This window comes from Phytophthora parasitica (genome assembly GCF_000247585.1).
Source record: "Phytophthora parasitica INRA-310 unplaced genomic scaffold supercont2.34, whole genome shotgun sequence".
Taxonomy (NCBI): domain Eukaryota; phylum Oomycota; class Peronosporomycetes; order Peronosporales; family Peronosporaceae; genus Phytophthora; species Phytophthora nicotianae.
The window spans coordinates 534,180-554,728 of record NW_008649020.1 but is presented as its reverse complement, the minus strand read 5'-3'; the positions used below and the strand labels follow the sequence as shown (position 1 = coordinate 554,728).

Here is a 20,549-nt window from a genome sequence, read left to right as displayed (position 1 = left end):
ACGTGGTGCCTTCAATCTAGCTACATATAGAGCTAACAATTTTTGCCACACTGGTTTAGCAGTACTCATGAGCTAAGCAGAGAGTATATGTAGCTTGTATCAAAGCGAAGGTAATGCGTTGATACGAGGGGTGCAGCTAGTCACGCCGCCGAGCGCAGAATGCCAAAGCATTGCTAATGGCAATGATCGTCGTAGCAGAGCTCCACGCCCGTCACTTGCAATGGCGGTGTAACGTGGAGCAAGTATTTAGTACTTACGACTCGTAACGTACAACTAGGTGACTCAAACCGGAGTTGAAGTGTTCATGTGACCGGGGCAACAGCCTGTTGACAAAGAGTTTCGTTTGCTAGCATTGCTCAGCACGTCTACACTGTACTAGAAGTCACGTATCAAAGTAACGGTACTACAGAGTATTGCTCTTCGCCGCAGAGACAACTGGAGTATTGCGCGCTGCCGACCTGCAGTTCTACCACTGTAGTACTACTAGTATTATAATGAAGCTCACAAGCATGCCCGACAAAAATGCTTCAATCAATCATTTACGTGATGTATGTACCTGTTCACCACCTACCCTTCCGTCGGGAATCATGATCCTGGTCTACTGGTCTACGATTTAACAGCCAGATTCATCAAGTGTTCCATGAACACCTTCAAACTCACGTCGTCCGTGAAGATGACCTCGCCCTGGCCATCCATGCTGTTGTGTGTGACGCTCGGGTTGAGTTTTGCCATGAGGAAACGCGACTGTGACTTGTGCTGGTCGCACACCACGTAACGCGGGACGGGGAAGCGGGAGTCCATGATAAGCTGCGCGTCAGCCTGCGGAGCCTCCAGCAAGTTCTTAAAGTTCTCGTGCGCGGGGTCTTCATGGAACTTCTGATCACGCCATGCAGCGATGGTATCACCGTGGAATACAACAACGTAGAAGAACGAATCCAGCAGCAGGATCGTGTCGGACCGCACGCTGGCAGCGTCCAGAAGTGCCGGCACGGGCGGACCATTGAACGAATACGAAAGCAGCGACGGCTGAATCATCACAAGCGAGTTCGTCGTGCTCTCGCGCAGCAGGCAGTGGCGGTAGTACGCACTCTCATCGGGCGAGTAACCGAACACGGTCAAGAACTGGGAGCGACGCAGGTGGAACATGAACTGGGGGAAAATAGCGAACTCAGGTGACAGGCGGAATGAGGAAGGATCGTCCTTGCGGTAGTCGGCAAAGCGAGCTGCCAGACGGATGAGCGAACGATCGATCCAGCGCATGATGTCAAGCTGCTCCTCGCCCTGATCCGAGCGGTGCACAGCAATACGTGCCAGCAGCACAGCGGCGGCCTCTTGATCAAAGCCACGGCCGAGCGTTGCGGTGTCGTTCGGATCCACAGTCCAAGGACCGCAGATCGTGGTCACACGAGTGCGGTACCGTCCGCTAGCATGTTGATAGCGCGTGATCAGCTGGATGTAGCGCGCCTTGCCGGGTGCCAGCGGAGTCTGGTTGGAAATGTCAAAGTAAATAGCGACGGTGGTGTTGGGGTCGATACCACCCATCGACCAAGCGTTCGTGCCACCGACACCAATCTCCACCTCGGACACGTTCTTGGGGGCTGCACCTTGGCGCTTTAGCGGAGCGCAAGGACCAATCGCACCTGCCACCTTGAACTCGCGGCTCGTGAGAACCTCCACCGAGGCAGCAAAGGCCATCGTGAGCTGATCCTTGTCACAATCTGCTGCTTCGTCCGAGAACTTGCTGAACATGCGGCGGAACGACTCACGGAAGACAGACTGACCAAAGGAATCGGCGAGCACGATTACACCACCCGTCTTCTGCACACAAGCAGCCATCTCCATCACACCACTCTGATCGAGAGAACACGCAAAAATATCCACCACGTGGCTCGAAGCCACACAGCGGGCCGCCAGGTCGTTGTAGTGTACCAGGGCCTTCTTGGTAAGAGGTGCCTTGTCCTTCTGCAGATCCGTGTGCGAACGAATATCCTCCTTACGGTCACGGCTGACGATAGCGCCCGGGCCGACCGTGGGCGGGCCACCGACGAACATCATAATGCGAGCACCCTGGCCACGGAACGTTGCCTCCAAGAGGCCCACACACACCGACATGGCCACACCCGTGCATCGCTGTGGACGCTGGTCGGCCGCCACAGGCCACGGGTCACGCTGGAGGTCTTCCAGGATGGACTCGAGCGTGAAGCCGCACTCGAATACCGGGAGCAGGAAACGAGCCGAGTTGCTGGTCTGCTGCTGAGGCTGCTGGGGTTGGCCGGGCATTTGCTGCTGCTGTTGCTTGCGCGTCGCAGCCAGACCCAGCATGTCGTACACTTGCTGTGCTGTGAAGTCCTTGTTGCCGCGGAAAACGTGCGACTTGGGCACCTCCGGAAATCCCAGCTCGTGCACGTGCACCATGGTACCGAAGGTTACGAGACCGATGAGCGCATCAGGCGGGAGTTGGTTGAGCGTCTGCTGGATCGAATCCTTGAGCTCCTCGAGTTCCTCCTCGGGGACGCACGTGTCGATACAGAAAACAAAGACAGGGGGTCCTGCTTGGCGGTTCTGCAGCTCGTACTCGAGCGTCGTGTACTGCGGAATGAGCTCAGCTGGAAGGTTTTCCTGAGTGATATTCTCGGCGTAGTGAGGCGGGAAGTGGTTGCGCGTCACGCAGAACGGACACACCCAAAGCTTCGAGACGAAGTCCACTTGGCAAAAGGGGTTGAGCACGGCGGCACAAGCCTTGCAGTGGATAGGGTCGTACTCGACGGCGGGCGGCATGCCGTCGATGGGCTTCAGTGGTTGGTACAGACAGCCTGTGGGCATGACGCATCGCGTCTGCTCCAGCTTGGTGCAAGGCCACGAGTTCCACGAGAAGCGCACGCCGTCCTTGGCCTCCATGGCGTGAAAGTCCCACTCCTGGGGCTGCATGCCGGGCTGGTAACCGCCCTGTTGGCCGTACTGGTCGTATCCTCCCTGCTGCTGCTGGCCATACTGGTCGTAGCCGCCCTGTTGACCGTATTGTTGGTCATAGGCTCCCTGCTGCTGCTGCTGCTGCTGGCCATACTGCTGCTGTTGATCGTAGCCGCCCTGCTGCGCATATTGCTGCTGGTCGTATTGCTGCTGGCCGTACTGCTGTTGCTGGCCGTAGCCGCCTTGCTGTTGGTCGTAGCCTCCGTAGCCGCCCTGCTGCATCGTCGACTTGGAAGGAAGGGAGAGCTTGCTGAATTAGATCCACCATGCGACGCCACGTTTCAAGCACAGTGTGGCGTACACAACATGGTGTGTTACACAATCGATGTGTAGCCATCCATCAAAGTGCATGTCGAACGAAGTGATGTAACTGTCGGTCGAAGATAGAAGAAGGCAGATTCAGGCAGAAGCTTAGATCCGTCTTTGGATCCAAGCAATGGTCAGCCGGATTGCAGCCTGTCGGGGTACAGAGGCATGAGGTTGGAGAAAACTTAATCTACGGTTGTTATTTGGTTTCTTGGCGGCGCAGTGCGCTCGATTCCCTTATATATATACTACTCAGTTGAGCTTCGTTACTACTACACATGTCCAACTACGACTCTCAATTCACAGGCATGTACTGCTTGCTCTCGATGCGGCGCTCCTCTCGCCGGCGGCGCAGGAACGTCGCCATCCGGGTGATACTCACATACATGCCGATGGCGAAGAATGGGAGCACGAATGCCCACGTGAGAGGGTGTGCAAGCACCTGGGCGAGGTTGGACGATGGTCCTCCCGTCTGAACGTGGTTGGCAGCCAGCGCGCCACCCGAGCGTAGCGCGTGCCCTGCGCCGTTATGGTGTCTCGAGTAGTAGATGTTGATCTCCATGGACGAATCGTCGTCCACACCCTCGCTGTCGAGTGCCGCGACACTTTTTGCCGGCACGGATGCGGCCATCGTTGGAGCTGCGCCCGCAACATCAGCAGACAGTGTGTTCACGCAGTCGGTAGATAGTACTTCGACATGCGTGATCATGCACAGGCGCACCTTGCGCACGGCTTCGACTATCTTTCGAGGCTCCACCATGTCGGGTGCCTCGCGCAGCAGCGCTACTATGTTGGCCTCCTTCTGGCAGAACGCAGCCACATCTTGAGCGCACGCGGGACGCGTCGCAATGTCGCTCGAAATTGCCTTGTGTTCTGCCACCACGGCGGTTGGGCTCAGCTCCTGTGGTGCGTCGTCCGCCCGCAGCTCTTGCTCCCGCTTCAGTTCCTGTTGTGACTGCATCCTTGTGTTTGCTGCCTTTGCACGGGCACTCTCTCACTTGAAGGAAATAGGGTGAATGACTCTCGCTCGCAATGACGCTTCGGAATGTCCTCCTGCTGGTCATCGCTCTGTCTTTCCCACCTTAGAGCACAATCTCAGGAAATAGTATAATTGTGAAGCTGATACAGTTATGATTATCATAAACAGAAGGTTATTAATAAAACACTAAACTGTTTTGATAAGCACTTGCACTCTATGATCTTATTCAATTGAAAAACGCTTTCATTTTTTCAAACAAACGATAACAGTCTAAACTGTCGACTTCAATTTGCTTGTCAGATCGCGCTCGGATAGCCTACAGACGGCTGTGCCATTTGAAATGGCCCAATTCGTGAGAAGCCCCAGCAGCAGGTTTTGACAGCTTTTTTTAGACGATATCCATAGATAGATTGCATCTGCAAGCAACCATTTCAATCTGTGCTTGGCCAGTGCCACTGCTTCGCATCTCGCAGTCCTCTCCGGTTTAAAATCCCATTTAAAAAATGGCCAAAATAGAGCAGTGTGAATCGTGTTGCTCTATTTTGGTACACTGCGATGCTGCAATCAAATTCAGACATCGCACTACCGCACCGACATGTGTGACATATGAAAGATGCGATCAAACACAATATTGTGTACACGAACACCAAATTACAATTTTGTGATCGATTGCTTCAAGCAGCGGAACAATGAGTACATTGACGGGGAGAGAGGTGGAGGAATTACTCCGTCTCCTGTGGCCGGCGACGTCAACAGGCGATGGCACCTCCGACGATACTCAGCGCTGGTACCAACAGGGCTTTGAGTTCCAAACGCTGCAGGGCTTCCCGATCGGGCTCGTGCAGGGCCACGGGGGCCCTTGTGGTGTGTTGGCCGCAGTGCAAGCCGAAATGCTTCGACTGTTCTTGTTTGTGCACCACCGTGATACGTTGAGAAGCAACGATATTAATTTACAGCAGCTACTGGAGCGCGGACGATTGGCGGAGGATGACGCGGCAAGACGCCAGCTATTGGCGGAGGATGACGCGGCAAGACGCCAGCTATTGGCGGAGGCCATGGCATCGCTGTTGGTGCAGTGCGTCGGTGACGATCGAGTGGTGCGCGTGGTGGTGCAGGACGTCGGCAACGACACAGCTGCGACATACAGAGAGAGCACCGTGTCAGTTCCCGCGATGCAGACAGATACCCCGCCCCAGGACCTTGTGGCACTCTTAAACCGCAAAATGCCGACATTCTGCAGCTCTCACGGAGTTATTAACTTTACGTTCAGCGTGCTACGGACCAAGGGCGTCGCTGCTGTGCGCGGAGAAATGGACGACTCTGCCAACACGTTGACTGGAGCGTTTGGACACTGTACACAGGAGCTGGTGAATTTGCTTCTTACAGGCCAAGCTGTCTCAAACGTGTTTGATGGCAGCGTCCCCATGGGCGACACAGGGCTGTCCTTGCACGGCGTGCCATATCGAGCGCGTATCGGCTATTTAACGCAATTGGAGGCGTTGCGATACTGCCAAGTGGGTAGTTACTACAAATCGCCCCAGTTTCCCGTGTGGGTGCTCGGCAGCTCTTCGCACTTTAGTGTTGGCTTCGCTCTGGATGTCCGTGTCTGCGAGGAATCGGCATCCGCGCAGCTTTTTCAACAAATTCAGCGAGTGTTCAAGACTTTTGACCCTATGGAGACCGGCTTCATGGAGATGGCGTCCCTGGCCGACTCGCTGAAGCAGCTTGGTGTCACACCTGAGATTCTCTCAAATGAGTACATGATGGCACGACTATTAGCTAGACTGGAAATCTCAAGTGGTGCTGGCATCGTGCTCTGGGACGAGTATTGGAAAGTTATCTCAGTGCTGTTGCATACCAACGACTTCGAGCTGGCATTGTCTGGAGACTACGACCCAAATGGCACGACGGAATCACGGCCTCCCCTCCAACGCTCCGATTCTGATCTTGCGCGGGAGCTCCAAGCACAGTTTGACGCAGAAGAAAGAGGTGGCTCTGCTGTCCAAGCTCCTGTGAACGCACCACCGCCAGACAAGCCGAAGCAGGACCCACTACTTTCGTTCGATTGGTTTTATTACAATGGGCTGGGAAGCAACAGTAATTCGACCAACGGACAACGGCGTCCTCAGCTCACAAAATGTCGTGTGACGCTCGAGGAATCGGCGGAGTTCATCGGTAGATCCGTCCCCATTGACAACTCTGGTACGAGTGGTGGCCATGGCTCGCCTCCCCTTGAAGAAATCATGAAAACAAAGTGGCCCAATGCACGAATCGACTGGCTAGGCTCGCCCGTTCCAAGTACCGACTAATATGGCACCGTGGGTTATAAGCAATAATCTCGCTTGGAAGTTGCATGTGCTCTCTAAATTTGTGGAGCAAGTGCTAAAGTTTATATTGAAGGGCGAAGGTGCGCGGCTCCTTTAAGCTATGAGAACTTTGTGTGATCGTATCATGCATGATGCGTATGATTGGCATTGCCGAAAAACTGAATTTCTATTGTTTACTGTTAGTTTCACTTTTGAATCGAGTCGCCACACGAAAGTATGTATAGTTAAAATATCTCGGAGGTACGTGAACAGAGATGCCAGCATGCCAGCGAGCTGACACTGAAGCGGACAGTGGCACACCTAGGACTGTTGCAGACCTCGTGCTCGGAACGGACGACGTCACTGTGCTCGAAAATGCGGATCTTGGCGAGAACCACCGGAGTGGACGTGACGAGATGCAATCACCGGAGAATTCGTCGTTGCCGAAAGCATCCGCAGTCGGGACGTCGGTTGAGCTCCGTTCTTTTATGGGTGGCCGTGTTATAGCTGAGGTGACTACATTCCATGCAGTTTTTGGTGCTCTAGGCGTGCCCATGATGCTTGTCTTCGCGCTTTCTGCGCTGTGGACTTTTACCCTGGCTTATATCCAAGTGCATGCAACCGAGATGGCGAATTCGATTATGAACACGACACATTTCGACAACGGCGAGTTCTGGTTGCTTCCTCATCCGGATGATGCCATCGTGATTTCATCTGCAGTAGTACTCTCACTGTTTGGAATTGGCTATACTGGTTTGATAGTCATGATGCTTTATCCCCTTCGATTTAGTCGAAAGGCTGATACGGTCACTGACACGCCACCGAGCAATAGCATCAACGCCGCTATCGATACTGAGGTCGGAACTGTTGTTGAACCAACGGTGACGAAAGCCAGCACGTTCCATTTTGCCATGAAATGGCTGAGTCACAAGTGCAATATTCCAAAACATATTCGAGACAACTACTTGGTAAGTTGGAGCAGCATTTTTACAATTGCAAATGGCTAACAAGATGTTGTTATTGAAGACTGCAGCATTGGACCTCCCCAAGTTGATTTTCCAGACAACAACCTTGACGACATATCTAAGCCATGGATTTCCGACTCCCATAGTGTACTCATATTCCGTTCTTCTTCTGTGCAACTGGCTCGTAGCTTGTTATCGTTCCCAACGATACGTGGCTGATCCCAATTTGATCATTGCTCGTCTCTACTACACGTACGTGGCTCGTGTTGTTAAGGTGATAGCAAAATTATTAACTTGTTTGCTATTTATGATTTTTTTTTCTGTAGATATGATTTGTTTTTCGCAGTCTTTGCACCGCTGGTAGTGCTCATTTACTTTGTCCTATCTTTCCAATTCGACCGTGCTGAGTTCGCCACGAAGGCGGAAACAATCCAGGGCGGGTCCTACGACACAATTGCTCGGCTCTTTGGAGACCCGTCACAGATATCGAGTTTCTGCAATGCTTTCCACTATCTGCAGTTCTCTTCAGGTGACTCTCTCTTCTTCAAGTCTGCACTCAACCTTCTCTCGCTGTATAAGTGGCGCAAGATAATTCTAACGCTAGTTGATAATCATCACGAGCGTCGCCTTGAACGAGAGAGGACAGCTCAAGTGCAGCCACTGCCGGACCAAAGCAAACCTCGGGCTCGAAGTTTTAGAGAGGCGATTGTCAAGACGATTGGTGCGACGACGCGGAAGCCGAAGCTGGGAAAGCACTTTATCCCGAAATTTCTGCTATCGTTGGTCTTCTTCGTTGCAGGAACAGCGATCTTCATATATTCCATCGGCTCTGTACGATCCAGTCGCGCGATATGCAGTAACTTTGAAAACTGCGTCATGATAAGCTATCAATGGAGTTTTGGTGTCGAGCACTGCCCGTGTCTAGTTTTCGCAGATCGACAGACTGCACCTCGAACTTATGCAGAGTGGACAAACCCCGAAGACACCACTTCGAAATTAGCAGAGCTTGCATATGCTGGTGAGCTGCGTATTGTGCAGATTATCAATCGCGCTGTGCCGGAGCTGCCGGAGAACTTACGCAATTGCCACCACCTCGAGCAACTCATCCTGGTCTACACAAAGACACTGCGGTTACCTGAGTGGATGTCCGAGTTATCTCGGCTGGAATACTTGTGAGTTCCTACGGCTTCCCCTTTTTTATTTTGCGTTGTGATTAACATCTACATATGTGTTGTTTAATAATGTAGTCATCTTGAAGGTGACTACACCAGTAAGAGACTCCAAATTGTACCTGCAGGTATTTTTGACCACATGCCTCGCTTAACCTTCATCCATTTTGGCGGTATCCCGGACGTAGAGGAGCTCCCATCATTCTCTTCACTGGGAAAACTACGTTACTTGACATTGGCGATTGTCAACTCCCTTAAGGAATTCCCTAGCTTTGAGGGCCTCTCGAAACTCGCCGCTTTGAACATCGTGGAAGCGACAAGGGCCAAAACGTTGCCTTCACTGTCTCCGCTGGTGAGTCTGGAGTCGCTTGGTCTGCGCTATCGTACTGGGGTATGCTGTAACGGATATGTCACGGGCAAGTGTGATACCACCTCGTTTCAATGCTTGCCGAAAGATGGAGAAAAATACCCCATGACGTGCACCACCGAGCGCGCGTCAGCTGAAGACAAGGCAATCTTCAAAATGTACGATGAAAGTGAAATATGTCCGAATTCATTTGCATACGATTTGGAATCAGCAGCGCCCACGAAGTACACATCGGACGATCTGTGCGGTAGTGTCCTGTTCAAGAACTGTACGTTAGACGGAGTGCAAGGAATTTGCTACAATACGCGAATGATGGTTATCAGTTGCGTCACCCAGCCAGCTTACATCACGATGCGCAAGCTTCAGATCGAGCGGAAGGTCGGAAAACCTTGCAATGTGACAGTGGAAGCTTGGCTTGGGTGCACGTAACATCCAATGCCATGGTATTCATCACGAAGCTGAGCAAATTGTTCATGATGATTTATTGACCTGTTCAGATTTAATAATCTGTGGGAAGTCGAATGTAAGGCCTGCCCACACAAGCTATTTTATTTGCCTACTACAGTAGGAGTAGGCAGTAAGCCAAACTAACATAGTTTATATAATTATTTGCCTTAGACTTTTTTGTGAGCTTCAGAGTTCAGATCCTTCAACGTCAACAATTGAGACCATTTACCTTTTCACAAAAAATGTGCATCACATAAATTAAGTTGCCGTTTCCCGCGCTAATCACTTTACCATGATGCACGGCCGAAGGCGGGCCCCTCGCGAGGACGATGAACGCGTGGTCTACTATGACCTGGAGGCGGACTCACATAGTCGAGACCTGCTCATGTCTCCTGATGCTGTGTCTGCTTCCACGCAGCCTCGTGCGACAACAAAAACAGCAATAACAGCGTCAGGAGACGGCAGTCAGATCTTCCCTCGCCAGCAGCAAGCGCTGTTCAATCTCGGTGCGTTGCCGTTTGTTGCTGTTCATGTTATTGCGGCTGTCAGTTGACACTGGCGATCCCATGTGCGTAGATGACAGCGGAGGCGAAGCGGAGGAAGAGGAGGAAAACCCGTTCGCGACACTGCTACAGCAGCAGCAACAAACACACAAGACAGCGACGCTAGCAGTTGAGTCCGACAAAGCTATGAGTGGCAATGAAACTGCAAGAGAATGCCACGATAGTTCGCTGGTATCGGTAGCAGCAACTGGAGACTCGTCCAAGATGGAGGCACGTCGACGCGCTGGTACAAGCAGGGACATTAATGGAGGAAGTCGTCGCTCCATCTTGAAGTACAGTCAGCAGCGCAGTGTGCTGGCTACTAGAGTCGGTACCGGTGTTACGAAGAAGAAACTCGACTTTGAAGCGGCTGGTTCGAGGCCCGATCGATGGAATACGAGGAAACCTTCAGCTGCTGATACCAAAAATCGCCGCAAGTCTCTGGGTGCAATTCAGAAGCGACGGTCGCAACTAGAAGCGTCTGCTGCGAAAAGGTGAGTGTGGATGTTGTGTGTATAGTCAACTGTTATGGTTGTTAACGTGATTGTTGTCTGTTGGTGATACACATAGGCGAAAATCGATGCCAGGGGGTTTCTCAGGATCACAAAGCATACAAACCAGATCGAGTATGGACGGTAGTTTTGATACTAGTCATTCAGCTCCGACAAGAAGATCGCTGTCAGATGTGCTGCAACGTGCCACGACGCTGTCACAACAGCAAAACTCGACCAACGACGACTCGTCATTCTCACAGGTATATTCACGCTGCTGGTGGTTTATTGGTGCTTACTATATGTATTGACTCGCTTGTTATGATGGCCTTGAATATCCAGGCCCACGCAGCCGAGAATCCCACGGAAGCTGACCCAATTCTTGACACTGAACATCAGATGCGAGCCGAACCGTTTGCACCGCAGATTTTTTCTCCTACGAAATCCGGTCGAAAATCTAAGGACGAGTCAGTTATCTCCAAGATTCGCGGAAGTATGGGCGATGTTATCCGCAAAGCTATTCGTAAGCGCAACCGAGACCTGACGCTCCTGCGTTCGCACGGTCAGCATTTGCTCCCTCAACAAAGCATCCGTTCATCCCTGCAAGGTGCGATGGAGTCAATTCAAGACCGAGCGTGCATCACAGTTCGAGTCATGAGGCGTTGCGCAGTCACGTCCCATTCTGTTTCGTACGAATGTCAAATCCACGACGTTGCATCAAAATTGGAGAAAAGTACTACAAGTGCGTTGAAAGAGAAGAAGGACACAGTAAAAGCACTCTTTCATCCTCAAGCCGCCGAACATCTCAAGCTATCCACTGGAATGTTGCTTCGGATTTACGAACCGGTTCACGTTGTCGAGGAAGAGGTGGCAGCAGGATCAACTCGCAAACCCGAGTGGTTTCTGCTGAGCACACAGTTAACGGAAGTGGTAGACACTTGAGACGCTAGCTGATCAATTGGGACGGCGCAAATTGAGTCGTTGAACTGCTTCGTCGTATCCTATTTATTGTTGCTTGACGTGTTCACAAAGGCCTCAGTGTCGACACGCTTTTGAGGGTATGGGTCACCTGGAGGCGGGATTGTGGCGTGGTCTTATAGCGGAAACTCGGTGGAGTTCGTGAATACATTACCAAATCGTGAGCTTGCTGCAGCCTTTCACGACCAAGCACAGTTTTCGGCCGCTCCTGGAATGCTAGTGGCTGGCGCTGGTAGGCTTTGTGAAGTATTGCCGTTGTACTAATAGGTGCTTGGGTCTTCTGCCTACTTGTTTCGTTCAGCAGTTGTGTTTCTCTGTTCATCCTCGCCAGTATTTCCAGTTGCCGTGTTCGCTTGTGTTGTTCCATTTGAGGAACCCGTGCCAGTCTCATTGACGTCGAGGTCGTCGCAAGCGGCGATGCAGGATGCTGGGAGCCATAAAGGTGAGGATTGTAGAGCTGTAAAACCCGAAGTTGTTCATTATTTGTCAGCTCAAATAGTGGTGTTCGATACTTATCGGGGTGTTGCTCTCGCCAGCGCCGACATAAAACGTCACGTGCTCGATCAACTGCACTATCCAGTCGGCAAACACTACGAAAAAATCGGGCAATAATCAGAGCCGCATTGTGTTGATCAGGTGGCGAGTTTGATGCCCTTGCAGTTTCCTCAGAACCTGTATTGTTGTCCTCAGACGAAGAATTTTGGAGGGGATCGAGCTCATCGTAGTTCTTCAGTATGTCGGTGGATGGGAGCAAGTATCGTTTATGAGGAGTACTCTTCGAGGTCGACAAGCTATCTGCGACTTGGAGCGGTCGAACACGGTTGACCGGCAATGGGTCAAGGTGTCGGTCTCGGCGAAAACAAATAGGAGCAGCTGGAGCAGTGCCCACAAGCTCTACATTTTTTCTTCGCACTGAACATTCTGGATCGGGATACTGCTTCAAAGGAAATCTTGGCAGTGATTTCTGTAGAAACAAACAAGGATCAGGTTACTTTCCGAGAAATAATGATTTAATCTACAATGCTTACACAATTCAGCGCAGTATCCAGTCGCTGACCGAGACGAACTTTACGGAGAACGGTGGATGATTGGCGTCTTTAAGCAGGAACACAACATAAACGTTAGTTGTACAATATTCACAACTAAAGCTTTAAAGCCGGCACGCGTACACATAGTTGAATATGGGGCAGCTATCCGCTGGAGAGCTGACTTGGTAATGGACAGAGCCACTTGAGCTTTCGAAGTCTGCGAAAGGATCCACATCAACCACCATAGTGCAACTTGGGTGGCGCAAAGAGGGTTTGAAGCAGAACTCCCTCAAACACTTCCAGACAGCACCATCTTCTATTTATACAGGCACCAATTCAGCCGTTAATAGCCCACTCTTTCAACAGCGTCGAACATCTGATGCTTCCATTGCGCAGCATTCCTTCGAGTGTACGCGGCGCAAAATTGAGGTGTACTGCCCGAAACTCGGGTTGCAGTGAGCCAGAGGAGTCCTGCTTTTTAGAACTATCTCCACCACGCCCAATCTTGAATGCATCTCCAGCGTCCTTGACAAGCTTTAGTCGCAGTAAATTCTCCAACGCTTTCTGAGCTTCACTTCGTGTGGGCAGTTGTGCCAGCATGTCGTGCTGGCGAAGGAAACCCTCCCACCGAGCGTACACCATTTCCAGCGTGAACACACGTTGATCAGCCTTCTCCAGGTGTCCCATGCCGATTAACAACGCGATACCATGCTCCGTCACTGTTTCTAGTACAGCGAGTTGGTGGTCTTGCTCCAGCAAATGCCTGGCGCGTCGAAAGTGCTGAGGTGTCAATAGAGGAGCATCGACATCCAGGTAGCAAATTGCAGCAGAGGCGAGCCTTACAAAAAAGGCTTGTGGTTTGCCAATGTCGTAGTCAAACTCGAGGCTCGTGAGAAACTTGCTTTGCTCGAATAGCAGCCCGTTCAGACTCTTGGAAAAGGCCATAGCGTATTTACTTGATGGGCGGCGCAGCTCACTGTGATGATCCCATTGAAAAGCGTCGAGGGAAAGCACACGCAGAAGATGCTGCCGTATCTGGGTGAAGGAGGGTCTTTCAATAACAATCTGAAGATTGGAGAATCTGTAAACAAACAGAAGTAAATATCAATTACTCGTCAGCACGATGAGTAGCGTTTTACCTGGAGCGCACCCGCTTTTCAAGATTGTCAACGACATTGTAGTTATCTGTGATGCCTAGCACGCCCATCTTGATATCTTTTGCCTACAACGCATTCTCAAAACATAATGAGATGTCCATCGTTTTGTGTGAACAGCAACGACGTTGTATCATACCTGCAGCCAATCGAGCAGGTTGTACAGCAGCAACTGCTTGGCGTTACTATTTTCGCGCACAAACTGCTCCAGCGCATCTAGGATGACGATCACATGGTCTCCAGACTTGGCTTTTGTGACTAGCAAGCCTCGCAGGTATTCGTACATATTCCAGTAGGACAGAACCTTTTCCACATCAATAGCAAAAGTAAATACCAAAACAATCACAGAGCTCATTAATTTGCACATCTATATGAGAAGCCGAAGAGCGACGACGTACCGGGTGCTTGACTGCTGTGGCGCGAGTTAGCTGCGCTGTAAGCTCTTTAAAAGCTTCGAGCTCGTTCTGCAGGATGACACCATTGAGGTATACGTACGTAAAGTTGCCGAACCTGCTACGCAAGTTGCGCATTGCACGAGTCACAATGGCTCGTCGATCGCTACCCACAGCCCCGAGCAACAACCCCGACTGGTTCTCGCCAAACTGAACAGTCCGCTCAAAAAGATGCTCCAGCTGCGTTGATGCTGCGTCTGATGCTGATTTGGACCCGTGATCAGCACTGGGGGCAGGCGAGATTTGGAGGACTTCGTTCTTGAGACGTAGGCGCAATGCACAGCGCATGGCACACACCTCTTCCTCCGTCGCCAGTGAGCTACCTTCTGCCTCCATCAGCGGATGCACGTCAATTATGCAAAAAAAAAAAAAAAAAAGATTAATAAAACTGCTTTTAAAACGACTAATCAGTGTGCAGTTTGGCTTTTCATGAATTAATTCGGACAGTTCGAAAATACTGTCGGAATTTGTTTTTTCTAAAAAAGAAAAAATGAGGAAATTGCTTTTGAAATGTACTAAATATGAAAGAATTATGGGATATTGCAGTTTTTTAAAGCCTATCCCTTGATTGCGTCGCTCGTGTACCTACAAAGGTCAAGTTCGGGATTTTCAAGAACAAAACCACTCCAAGAAAGAACGAGAATCAACGCCTTCGTTCCCTCCAACTTGACCGACGACCATGGGCATGGAGCTCCACGTTCGCGCGTGCTCGGCGCGTAACCTGCTGGACAAACAGACCTTCGGCAAGCAGGACCCGTACTGCAAGCTACAGTTACGTGGCAAGAGCTTCAGGACACGAGTGCACGACAACGGACGTGAGTAGTCCCTGCATTCTCTCCCCCCTCGTTTTTTCTCGCTTCTAACCATCATTCTACCTATTAGATAAGACACCCGTGTGGAATGAAGTCTTCGTCTTCTCTGTCGTGGACCCACAGTTGGACCAGCTCGTCATCGAGGTTAAGGACAAGAACTTTACTTCGAGCACGTTGATCGGTGAGTGCCGCTTGCCTGTTAGCATGTTCCTCAATGGCAGCGTCGTGGACCAGTGGTACACACTCAACAATGGCTCCAAGCGCGCTGGAGAGATCAACCTCCGCGTACAATTCAAGGGCCCAGGAGTACAGCCCGCAAGTGCGGCCCCTGTGGCCTCCACCGAGAAGGCCCCAAAGCAGGCCACGGCTCAAGCCTACCCGTACCCACAGCAGCCCAGCTACTCAGCCCCACAGCAGTATCCTGCCTCCAGCGCCTACCCAGCGTCTAGTGCGTATCCAGCTTCGTCCAGTACGGCCACTACAGCTGCCGTTGCGGCTGCAGCCGCCGTTGCTGCCACGTCGGCTCCTCCTCCGCAGCCGTACTACCAGCAGCCGCCCCCGCACTACTCACAGCCCCCGCCGCCTCATTACGCGCAGCCTCCCCCGCCGCAATACGCACAACAACCGGGATACTACCCGCCACCTCCCCCGCAGCCTGCTTACGGCTACCCTCCTCCGCCCCCAGCCTCAGTGGCTTACGCTGCTGGCCCTCCCGTCATGGTTATGCAGGGTGGATCGCACTACGGCCACCACCACCACCACGGTTCCCCTCGTGGCTACGGAGGTGGTGGCTTCGGTGGATTTGGCGGTGGTGGTAGCCGCGGTGGCGGCATGAGCACGGGACAGATGGCTATGGGTGTCGGTGCGGGTGTTCTCGGTGGCATGCTGCTGGGTGAAGCCCTGGATGACGTCTTCGATTAAGCTTGACGGTCTATTCAATCTTCATCTCGCCCATCTGTAAGCCTGATGAAGCTTTTCCTTTGACGAGATAGGAGGTAACGTTCTAAATGAATCACCGTTGCATGTTGTACACAGTCCCATTTTACAGTTTTTGCTCTCGCACTGATCTCAGGTACCCAATTTTGTGACGTTGACTATTTTTGTCTGTTGAAGTCATCACTTCACTTCGGTCGGCAATGGCAGAGCTTTCGCGGTCACGATCTCCGAGTACTAACTCTACATTCAAGTCGCCTTCTCGCCACTCGCTTGAGCCTATGCTGGAGATGCCTTCACCTCATCGACGACGCGACTACTTTGTGACTGACGACTGCGATGATCAAATTCCTCGTGTGAAGCCCCACCTTCAGCGCAAACTTCCCTTCCAGTACCATGGCGACGTATTTGCGCAGCACGGCGAGTACACTGACGCAGGACTCTACATGTCTCGGTTACCAGCATCTCGGAAGGAGAAACAGCCTCTATCTGCACGTGTTGGAGTCAACTACAAGCTCCACCCAATGAAATTGGCTCCTGTGCCTCCAATCAAGGCATCCCAACAGCAAAGTGATCGAGAGAACCCTCTACTGTCGGCTCTTAAGGCAGTAGATGTGAACTATAACAAGCCAAAAGCTAAGAGCAACCGGAAGCAGCAGTATGCGTTGGCTGTGGAAGCCATGGCGGCGAATCGTGCTCTTCATGCAACACTACTGAATGACAACGTGGTGCCCAGTGTCATGACATTGTGTCGTTCCAAGGATGTGGCCACATTAGGAGCTTGTGTGGCCACGCTCGGTCATTTATCTTGCGAACCTGAAGGACGATCCATCCTGCTGTCCCACAACGCATTGTCACTTTTGTCGGCTCTGGCGCTCTCGTCAGCGCATACCCATGACAAGCTGCTTCTGCCTAACTGTGTGGGCACTTTGGCAAACCTCACAATTGAGGATGGTAGTGAAAGTGGCTTTATCAAGGAGAAAGCTCTCGACTGTCTGGTAAAGCAGAGACGATCGTCAGCTGTGGCCGAGCGAGCCTGCACGTTCGCTATGTTCAATCTGTCGTGTCCGCAGTATGCGTATCCACGGGTCGATGATGCCGTTCATGCCCTTGCAGAGCACGGAAAAGATGCACGAGACCGCGAGACATTGAGTCGTGCTGTCTACAACTTGGCGTGCACACGAATGAACCACGTTAAGTTGGTAGAACCCGAGGTCACGTCGATACTTCGGTTGCTTATCAGTTGTGAACAAAGTGAAGCTGCACGTCTCAATGGCCTCGCTGCTTTGTGGCACCTCGTGGAAAGTGGAACTTGTCGTCGTGCTTTAGTTCGAACGGGGGATTGTGTGCGAGCTGCTGTGGAGGAGCTTCCTCGTCTGGGTCTTGCTGCAAGTGACGAGTATGTCGTCTGTGCTTTAGCAACACTCATCTGCTTGACACGCGAAACAAACGCTCGAGAGCTTATGGGAAATGCTGGAGCTTTGGACGCTTTGGCTGCTCTCGGCACGGGCGTTAAACGCCGTCCTGGGGTTCTACTACTGATATACCGCTTGCTTGCTATTTTGCTGTCTGCACCTGAGAACATTCGAGCAGTAAGCGAGAGTGTTGTTCAATTCCTACTAGCTTTTAACCATGAAGACCCCACTGCAAGTGCCTCATCCACAGCCAAGTCTCGCTACGTTCTGTTTGCTTTGGCGAGTATTTTGTCATGGAACCAACCGGAGGATCCCAACATCTCTATTTCTTCACAGGGGAATCACAGTACGGACTTATCGATACAATCGATCCCGTTGGAACTGGATGAATTACTGGACGCGCCACAGCTTCTGGAGCAAATATACCGACACGTTGCGTACCCCGAATTCCCACAAGACAGTGCTCAAGTGCGACTGCAGATGGTCATTCTGTACAATTTGTCGTTCCGATACCCGAAAGCTGAAGTTGCAAGACTGGCAAACGAACGATTGAGCCAAGTTGGAGCCAATTCAAAGGATCGTCACATTCTCAACTTACTTGGCGGGAGCTTCTTCAGTCTGTGCATGGAATACGAAGTGCACCGCTTACTCCTCGCTGCAGCCTACGCAGCTACAGATGATAAAGGAGACTTCTTGTTGCAGCGCCTAGCGCGTGATGGAGATGTGGAGGCACAGAGTATGTGTCTCAACACTGTTTGCATCCTGTTCGACGGTCGCTCGTTGTCTCGAGACGAGTTGTTGAAGCTCATCGACCACATTTTTCCTGTTGTGGTCGAGGTTTGTACTAGAAAAGACCACGCTGACAATACGGTTGATGATGATCGTGCGGCGTTAAGAGCAGCTTGTGCTGCTTGCCTTACGCGTTTCGCGAGTGTGGCAGAGTATCGACTGGCAATGGTAGAACGTGGTTTGCTGGATGCGTTGGCAGTGTTAGCAGGCTCGGACGATGACGAAACACTGCGGTTGTGCGTGCATACCTACGCCTTGTTATCACAGGATAAAGCAGTAGGGGCCTCACTGCTGCGTGGTGGGGTTATTAAAGCGTTGACACTGTTGGCTGCCGCTCCTGAGGAGGTTGTGCGTCGAGCATGCGCAGTTACTCTTTGCAATTTATCATCGGAAGTCGCACATGTGGAAGCATTGGTGAAGCTTAGCGCACTTCGGGCCTTGCTCGTTCTAGCTTGTGTCAAATCCAACGACCCGGAGACACGACGCGTATGCCTGAAAGCTGTGCTGAACCTACTGCGACTGTCGAAGGCAGCAGCGATGCAGCGCTTGTGTGACGATGGTCTGCTTTGGGCCTTTGGAACGTTTACAAACACAATGGAGCCGAGGGACTATGCCATCCTCTCGGATGCTTTCTGTCTGTTGGCCTTACATCCGTCTGCACGAGCTGGTCTCATCGCCAAACCAAGTGCTGTCGCCTCGCTTGTTCAAATACTAAGCTACGACGTTGCATGCTCTACGAAAGTGACGGTTTTGAAGGGATTACTCAATCTACTAGCAGACCCAGCTAGTGCAGCGTTGCTCATGCTAACTGGAGTACTACCCCGTCTCGTTGCGCTCATTGAGACGGAGAAACAAGCCGAAGTTTGTGAAATCGTGGTTGACTTACTAGCGCTGATCTTCCAGCATTCATCATCTGAAAACGATATTGCAGCTATGGCGTATGCGGAAACCGCGACGATGCGAGCTATCACGTACCTCGTACACGTAGCAGAGCAGGAAGAACTACATCGCAGTGACAAGAGCACTAGTGGAGCTGCTAGCTGCGCTCAGAGCTGTGCCGTTCTATTGCACTTGTTATCATTGCACGAGCTCACACGACCAGCATTGCTGATGGCACACCCACCGCTAGGCACTGCACTTCCTGCTCTCCTATTGCAAGCGAAGGGAGCAATACAGACACTACTACTGAGGTGCTTGTACAACCTCACGTGCGATGCTGATCTACTATCCTACATCCCGCTGAACGTCTGCATTCCAGCATTGAAGACAGCACTAACCACTCAACAAGAGACTGAGGATACTCCAGCTGAGACCATGAAAGATGAGCCAGAGATACTAGCTCTCAGTGCGGGTATTTTACGCAATTCTTCAACCTGCAGTGACTGCCACGACGTATTGAGGTCAGAAACCGCGACCATGTTGTTGTCTGACTTGTTTGCGGTTGGAGGGAAAGTTTGTCGTGAGAATGTGGCGCTGGCAACTTGCAATTTGTTGTTTGGACGGGTCAACTCTCATATTTTACTCTCTCGAGGTGTCCTACCGCTAGTTCTCTCGCTCTGCTCGCCTGTGTTGGTGAGTTCTGCAGAAGCTCATGCCATGTGCTCAGCCGTGTTGAGAAAGCTGGCAATCGCGCCAGGAAACAGCAAGTTACTGCTACGTGGAGGCGCTGTTCGCCATCTTGTGATGCTCATGAGTGAGAGCTCCTTGATGTTCGTCAAGATGAACTGCGTCGCCACGTTTTGTCTTCTGGCTCAAAAGCCCACCGTTCCTCCGGTACTAGCGTCGCAAGGTGTTCTGGCGTCGGTACTGGTTTTTTTGGAGTATCTAAACCGAACGGATGGAGCATTAGATCCCTCTGTTGAAAGTATGTGCGTGGATCTACTCTCGAAGCTCGCCCAGTATGCAAACGCAGAGGACCCTCGTGAGCAGCACCTGTCGTCGTTATTGTACCGAGTTGTGGAGAAGGAAGACGCGAACACTGCGTCATCACAGCCCCAAACTCGACCGACCGGCTCTGAAATCTGGCAAAACGATCGCACTTTTCTCCTTCGAGATCAAGGCGGCTCGCTCCCTCCTACAGCAATTTTTTCAAAGCTCATCTTGTCTCACATTGCAGCACCAGTTGTGGTTCATACTCCACGGAGCATTTCGTATCCTGGTTACGCTATCGAAGTGAGTCCAAGTGCGAGTTATATCGAGATGGGAACAATTGAACCGATGTTGCCACCAATTGAGACGCTGGAAGATAGTGCAGAGGAGAGCGACGTTCGATTACAGACTGACTTCACCTCACCGTCCATGTTCCCAAAGCTCACGACTCCCTTCACGCCGACGCCGATTGGGTCTGGAGGGATCCTAGCGACCAAACCTTCGGCTTCTAAGACTGTGCCGCCACTTCCACCACGACCAATTGGCATTCCTAAGTAAGGCAAACCTTGAAACCTTC

At 51.7% G+C, this 20,549-nt stretch overlaps 9 protein-coding genes across 10 annotated transcripts; 5 read left to right on the top strand and 4 right to left on the bottom strand.

The window, feature by feature from the left end:
* Nucleotides 1-510: 510 nt before the first annotated feature.
* PPTG_12936 (hypothetical protein) lies at nucleotides 511-3,256 on the bottom strand. Its single transcript, XM_008909683.1, has one exon. The coding sequence runs from the start codon at nucleotides 3,190-3,192 to the stop codon at nucleotides 607-609; it is 2,586 nt and encodes an 861-aa protein (XP_008907931.1). The 5' UTR covers nucleotides 3,193-3,256; the 3' UTR covers nucleotides 511-606.
* Nucleotides 3,257-3,449: 193 nt separating this feature from the next.
* On the bottom strand, nucleotides 3,450-4,347 carry PPTG_12935 (hypothetical protein). Its single transcript, XM_008909682.1, has one exon. The coding sequence runs from the start codon at nucleotides 4,235-4,237 to the stop codon at nucleotides 3,572-3,574; it is 666 nt and encodes a 221-aa protein (XP_008907930.1). The 5' UTR covers nucleotides 4,238-4,347; the 3' UTR covers nucleotides 3,450-3,571.
* Nucleotides 4,348-4,944: 597 nt separating this feature from the next.
* Nucleotides 4,945-6,564, top strand: PPTG_12934 (hypothetical protein; the record flags this gene model as incomplete). Its single annotated transcript, XM_008909681.1, has 1 exon — nucleotides 4,945-6,564. One exon carries the CDS (start codon nucleotides 4,945-4,947, stop codon nucleotides 6,562-6,564), a length of 1,620 nt encoding a protein of 539 aa, XP_008907929.1.
* Nucleotides 6,565-6,836: 272 nt separating this feature from the next.
* Nucleotides 6,837-9,677, top strand: PPTG_12933 (hypothetical protein; the record flags this gene model as incomplete). Its single annotated transcript, XM_008909680.1, has 4 exons — nucleotides 6,837-7,529; nucleotides 7,588-7,778; nucleotides 7,853-8,698; nucleotides 8,774-9,677. The coding sequence occupies 4 exons, from the start codon at nucleotides 6,837-6,839 to the stop codon at nucleotides 9,489-9,491; spliced, it is 2,448 nt and encodes an 815-aa protein (XP_008907928.1). The 3' UTR covers nucleotides 9,492-9,677.
* Nucleotides 9,678-9,774: 97 nt separating this feature from the next.
* Nucleotides 9,775-12,524, top strand: PPTG_12932. Of its 2 annotated transcripts, XM_008909678.1 has the most exons (4): nucleotides 9,775-10,015; nucleotides 10,086-10,545; nucleotides 10,622-10,805; nucleotides 10,885-11,902. In XM_008909678.1, exons 1-4 carry the CDS (start codon nucleotides 9,802-9,804, stop codon nucleotides 11,482-11,484), a joined length of 1,458 nt encoding a protein of 485 aa, XP_008907926.1. In that variant the 5' UTR covers nucleotides 9,775-9,801; the 3' UTR covers nucleotides 11,485-11,902. The 2 variants fall into 2 exon arrangements, with proteins under 2 accessions (XP_008907926.1, XP_008907927.1); XM_008909679.1 differs by having other exon boundaries at nucleotides 9,775-10,545; nucleotides 10,885-12,524.
* PPTG_23290 (hypothetical protein) lies at nucleotides 11,567-12,793 on the bottom strand (the record flags this gene model as incomplete). The annotated part of the gene is made up of 3 exons (XM_008909677.1): nucleotides 11,567-12,484; nucleotides 12,549-12,615; nucleotides 12,690-12,793. The coding sequence occupies 3 exons, from the start codon at nucleotides 12,791-12,793 to the stop codon at nucleotides 11,567-11,569; spliced, it is 1,089 nt and encodes a 362-aa protein (XP_008907925.1).
* Nucleotides 12,794-12,884: 91 nt separating this feature from the next.
* Nucleotides 12,885-14,490, bottom strand: PPTG_12931 (hypothetical protein; the record flags this gene model as incomplete). Its single annotated transcript, XM_008909676.1, has 4 exons — nucleotides 12,885-13,629; nucleotides 13,688-13,770; nucleotides 13,842-14,006; nucleotides 14,101-14,490. 4 exons carry the CDS (start codon nucleotides 14,488-14,490, stop codon nucleotides 12,885-12,887), a joined length of 1,383 nt encoding a protein of 460 aa, XP_008907924.1.
* A 225-nt stretch (nucleotides 14,491-14,715) lies between these two features.
* PPTG_12930 (hypothetical protein) lies at nucleotides 14,716-16,006 on the top strand. Its single transcript, XM_008909675.1, has 2 exons — nucleotides 14,716-14,969; nucleotides 15,037-16,006. The coding sequence occupies exons 1-2, from the start codon at nucleotides 14,834-14,836 to the stop codon at nucleotides 15,885-15,887; spliced, it is 987 nt and encodes a 328-aa protein (XP_008907923.1). The 5' UTR covers nucleotides 14,716-14,833; the 3' UTR covers nucleotides 15,888-16,006.
* On the top strand, nucleotides 16,002-20,530 carry PPTG_12929 (hypothetical protein; the record flags this gene model as incomplete). Its single annotated transcript, XM_008909674.1, has 1 exon — nucleotides 16,002-20,530. The coding sequence occupies exon 1, from the start codon at nucleotides 16,103-16,105 to the stop codon at nucleotides 20,528-20,530; it is 4,428 nt and encodes a 1,475-aa protein (XP_008907922.1). The 5' UTR covers nucleotides 16,002-16,102.
* Between the last annotated feature and the right edge of the window lie 19 nt (nucleotides 20,531-20,549).

Coding starts and splice junctions, on each gene's coding strand:
- PPTG_12932 (XM_008909678.1), top strand. CDS start 9,802: ATGATGCACGGCCGAAGGCGGGCCCCTCGCGAGGACGATGAACGCGTG. Junction 10,546..10,621: donor GAAGCGTCTGCTGCGAAAAG/GTGAGTGTGGAT, acceptor TGATACACATAG/GCGAAAATCGATGCCAGGGG. Junction 10,806..10,884: donor ACGACTCGTCATTCTCACAG/GTATATTCACGC, acceptor TTGAATATCCAG/GCCCACGCAGCCGAGAATCC.
- PPTG_12936 (XM_008909683.1), bottom strand. CDS start 3,192: ATGCAGCAGGGCGGCTACGGAGGCTACGACCAACAGCAAGGCGGCTAC.
- PPTG_12930 (XM_008909675.1), top strand. CDS start 14,834: ATGGGCATGGAGCTCCACGTTCGCGCGTGCTCGGCGCGTAACCTGCTG. Junction 14,970..15,036: donor ACGAGTGCACGACAACGGAC/GTGAGTAGTCCC, acceptor TCTACCTATTAG/ATAAGACACCCGTGTGGAAT.
- PPTG_12935 (XM_008909682.1), bottom strand. CDS start 4,237: ATGCAGTCACAACAGGAACTGAAGCGGGAGCAAGAGCTGCGGGCGGAC.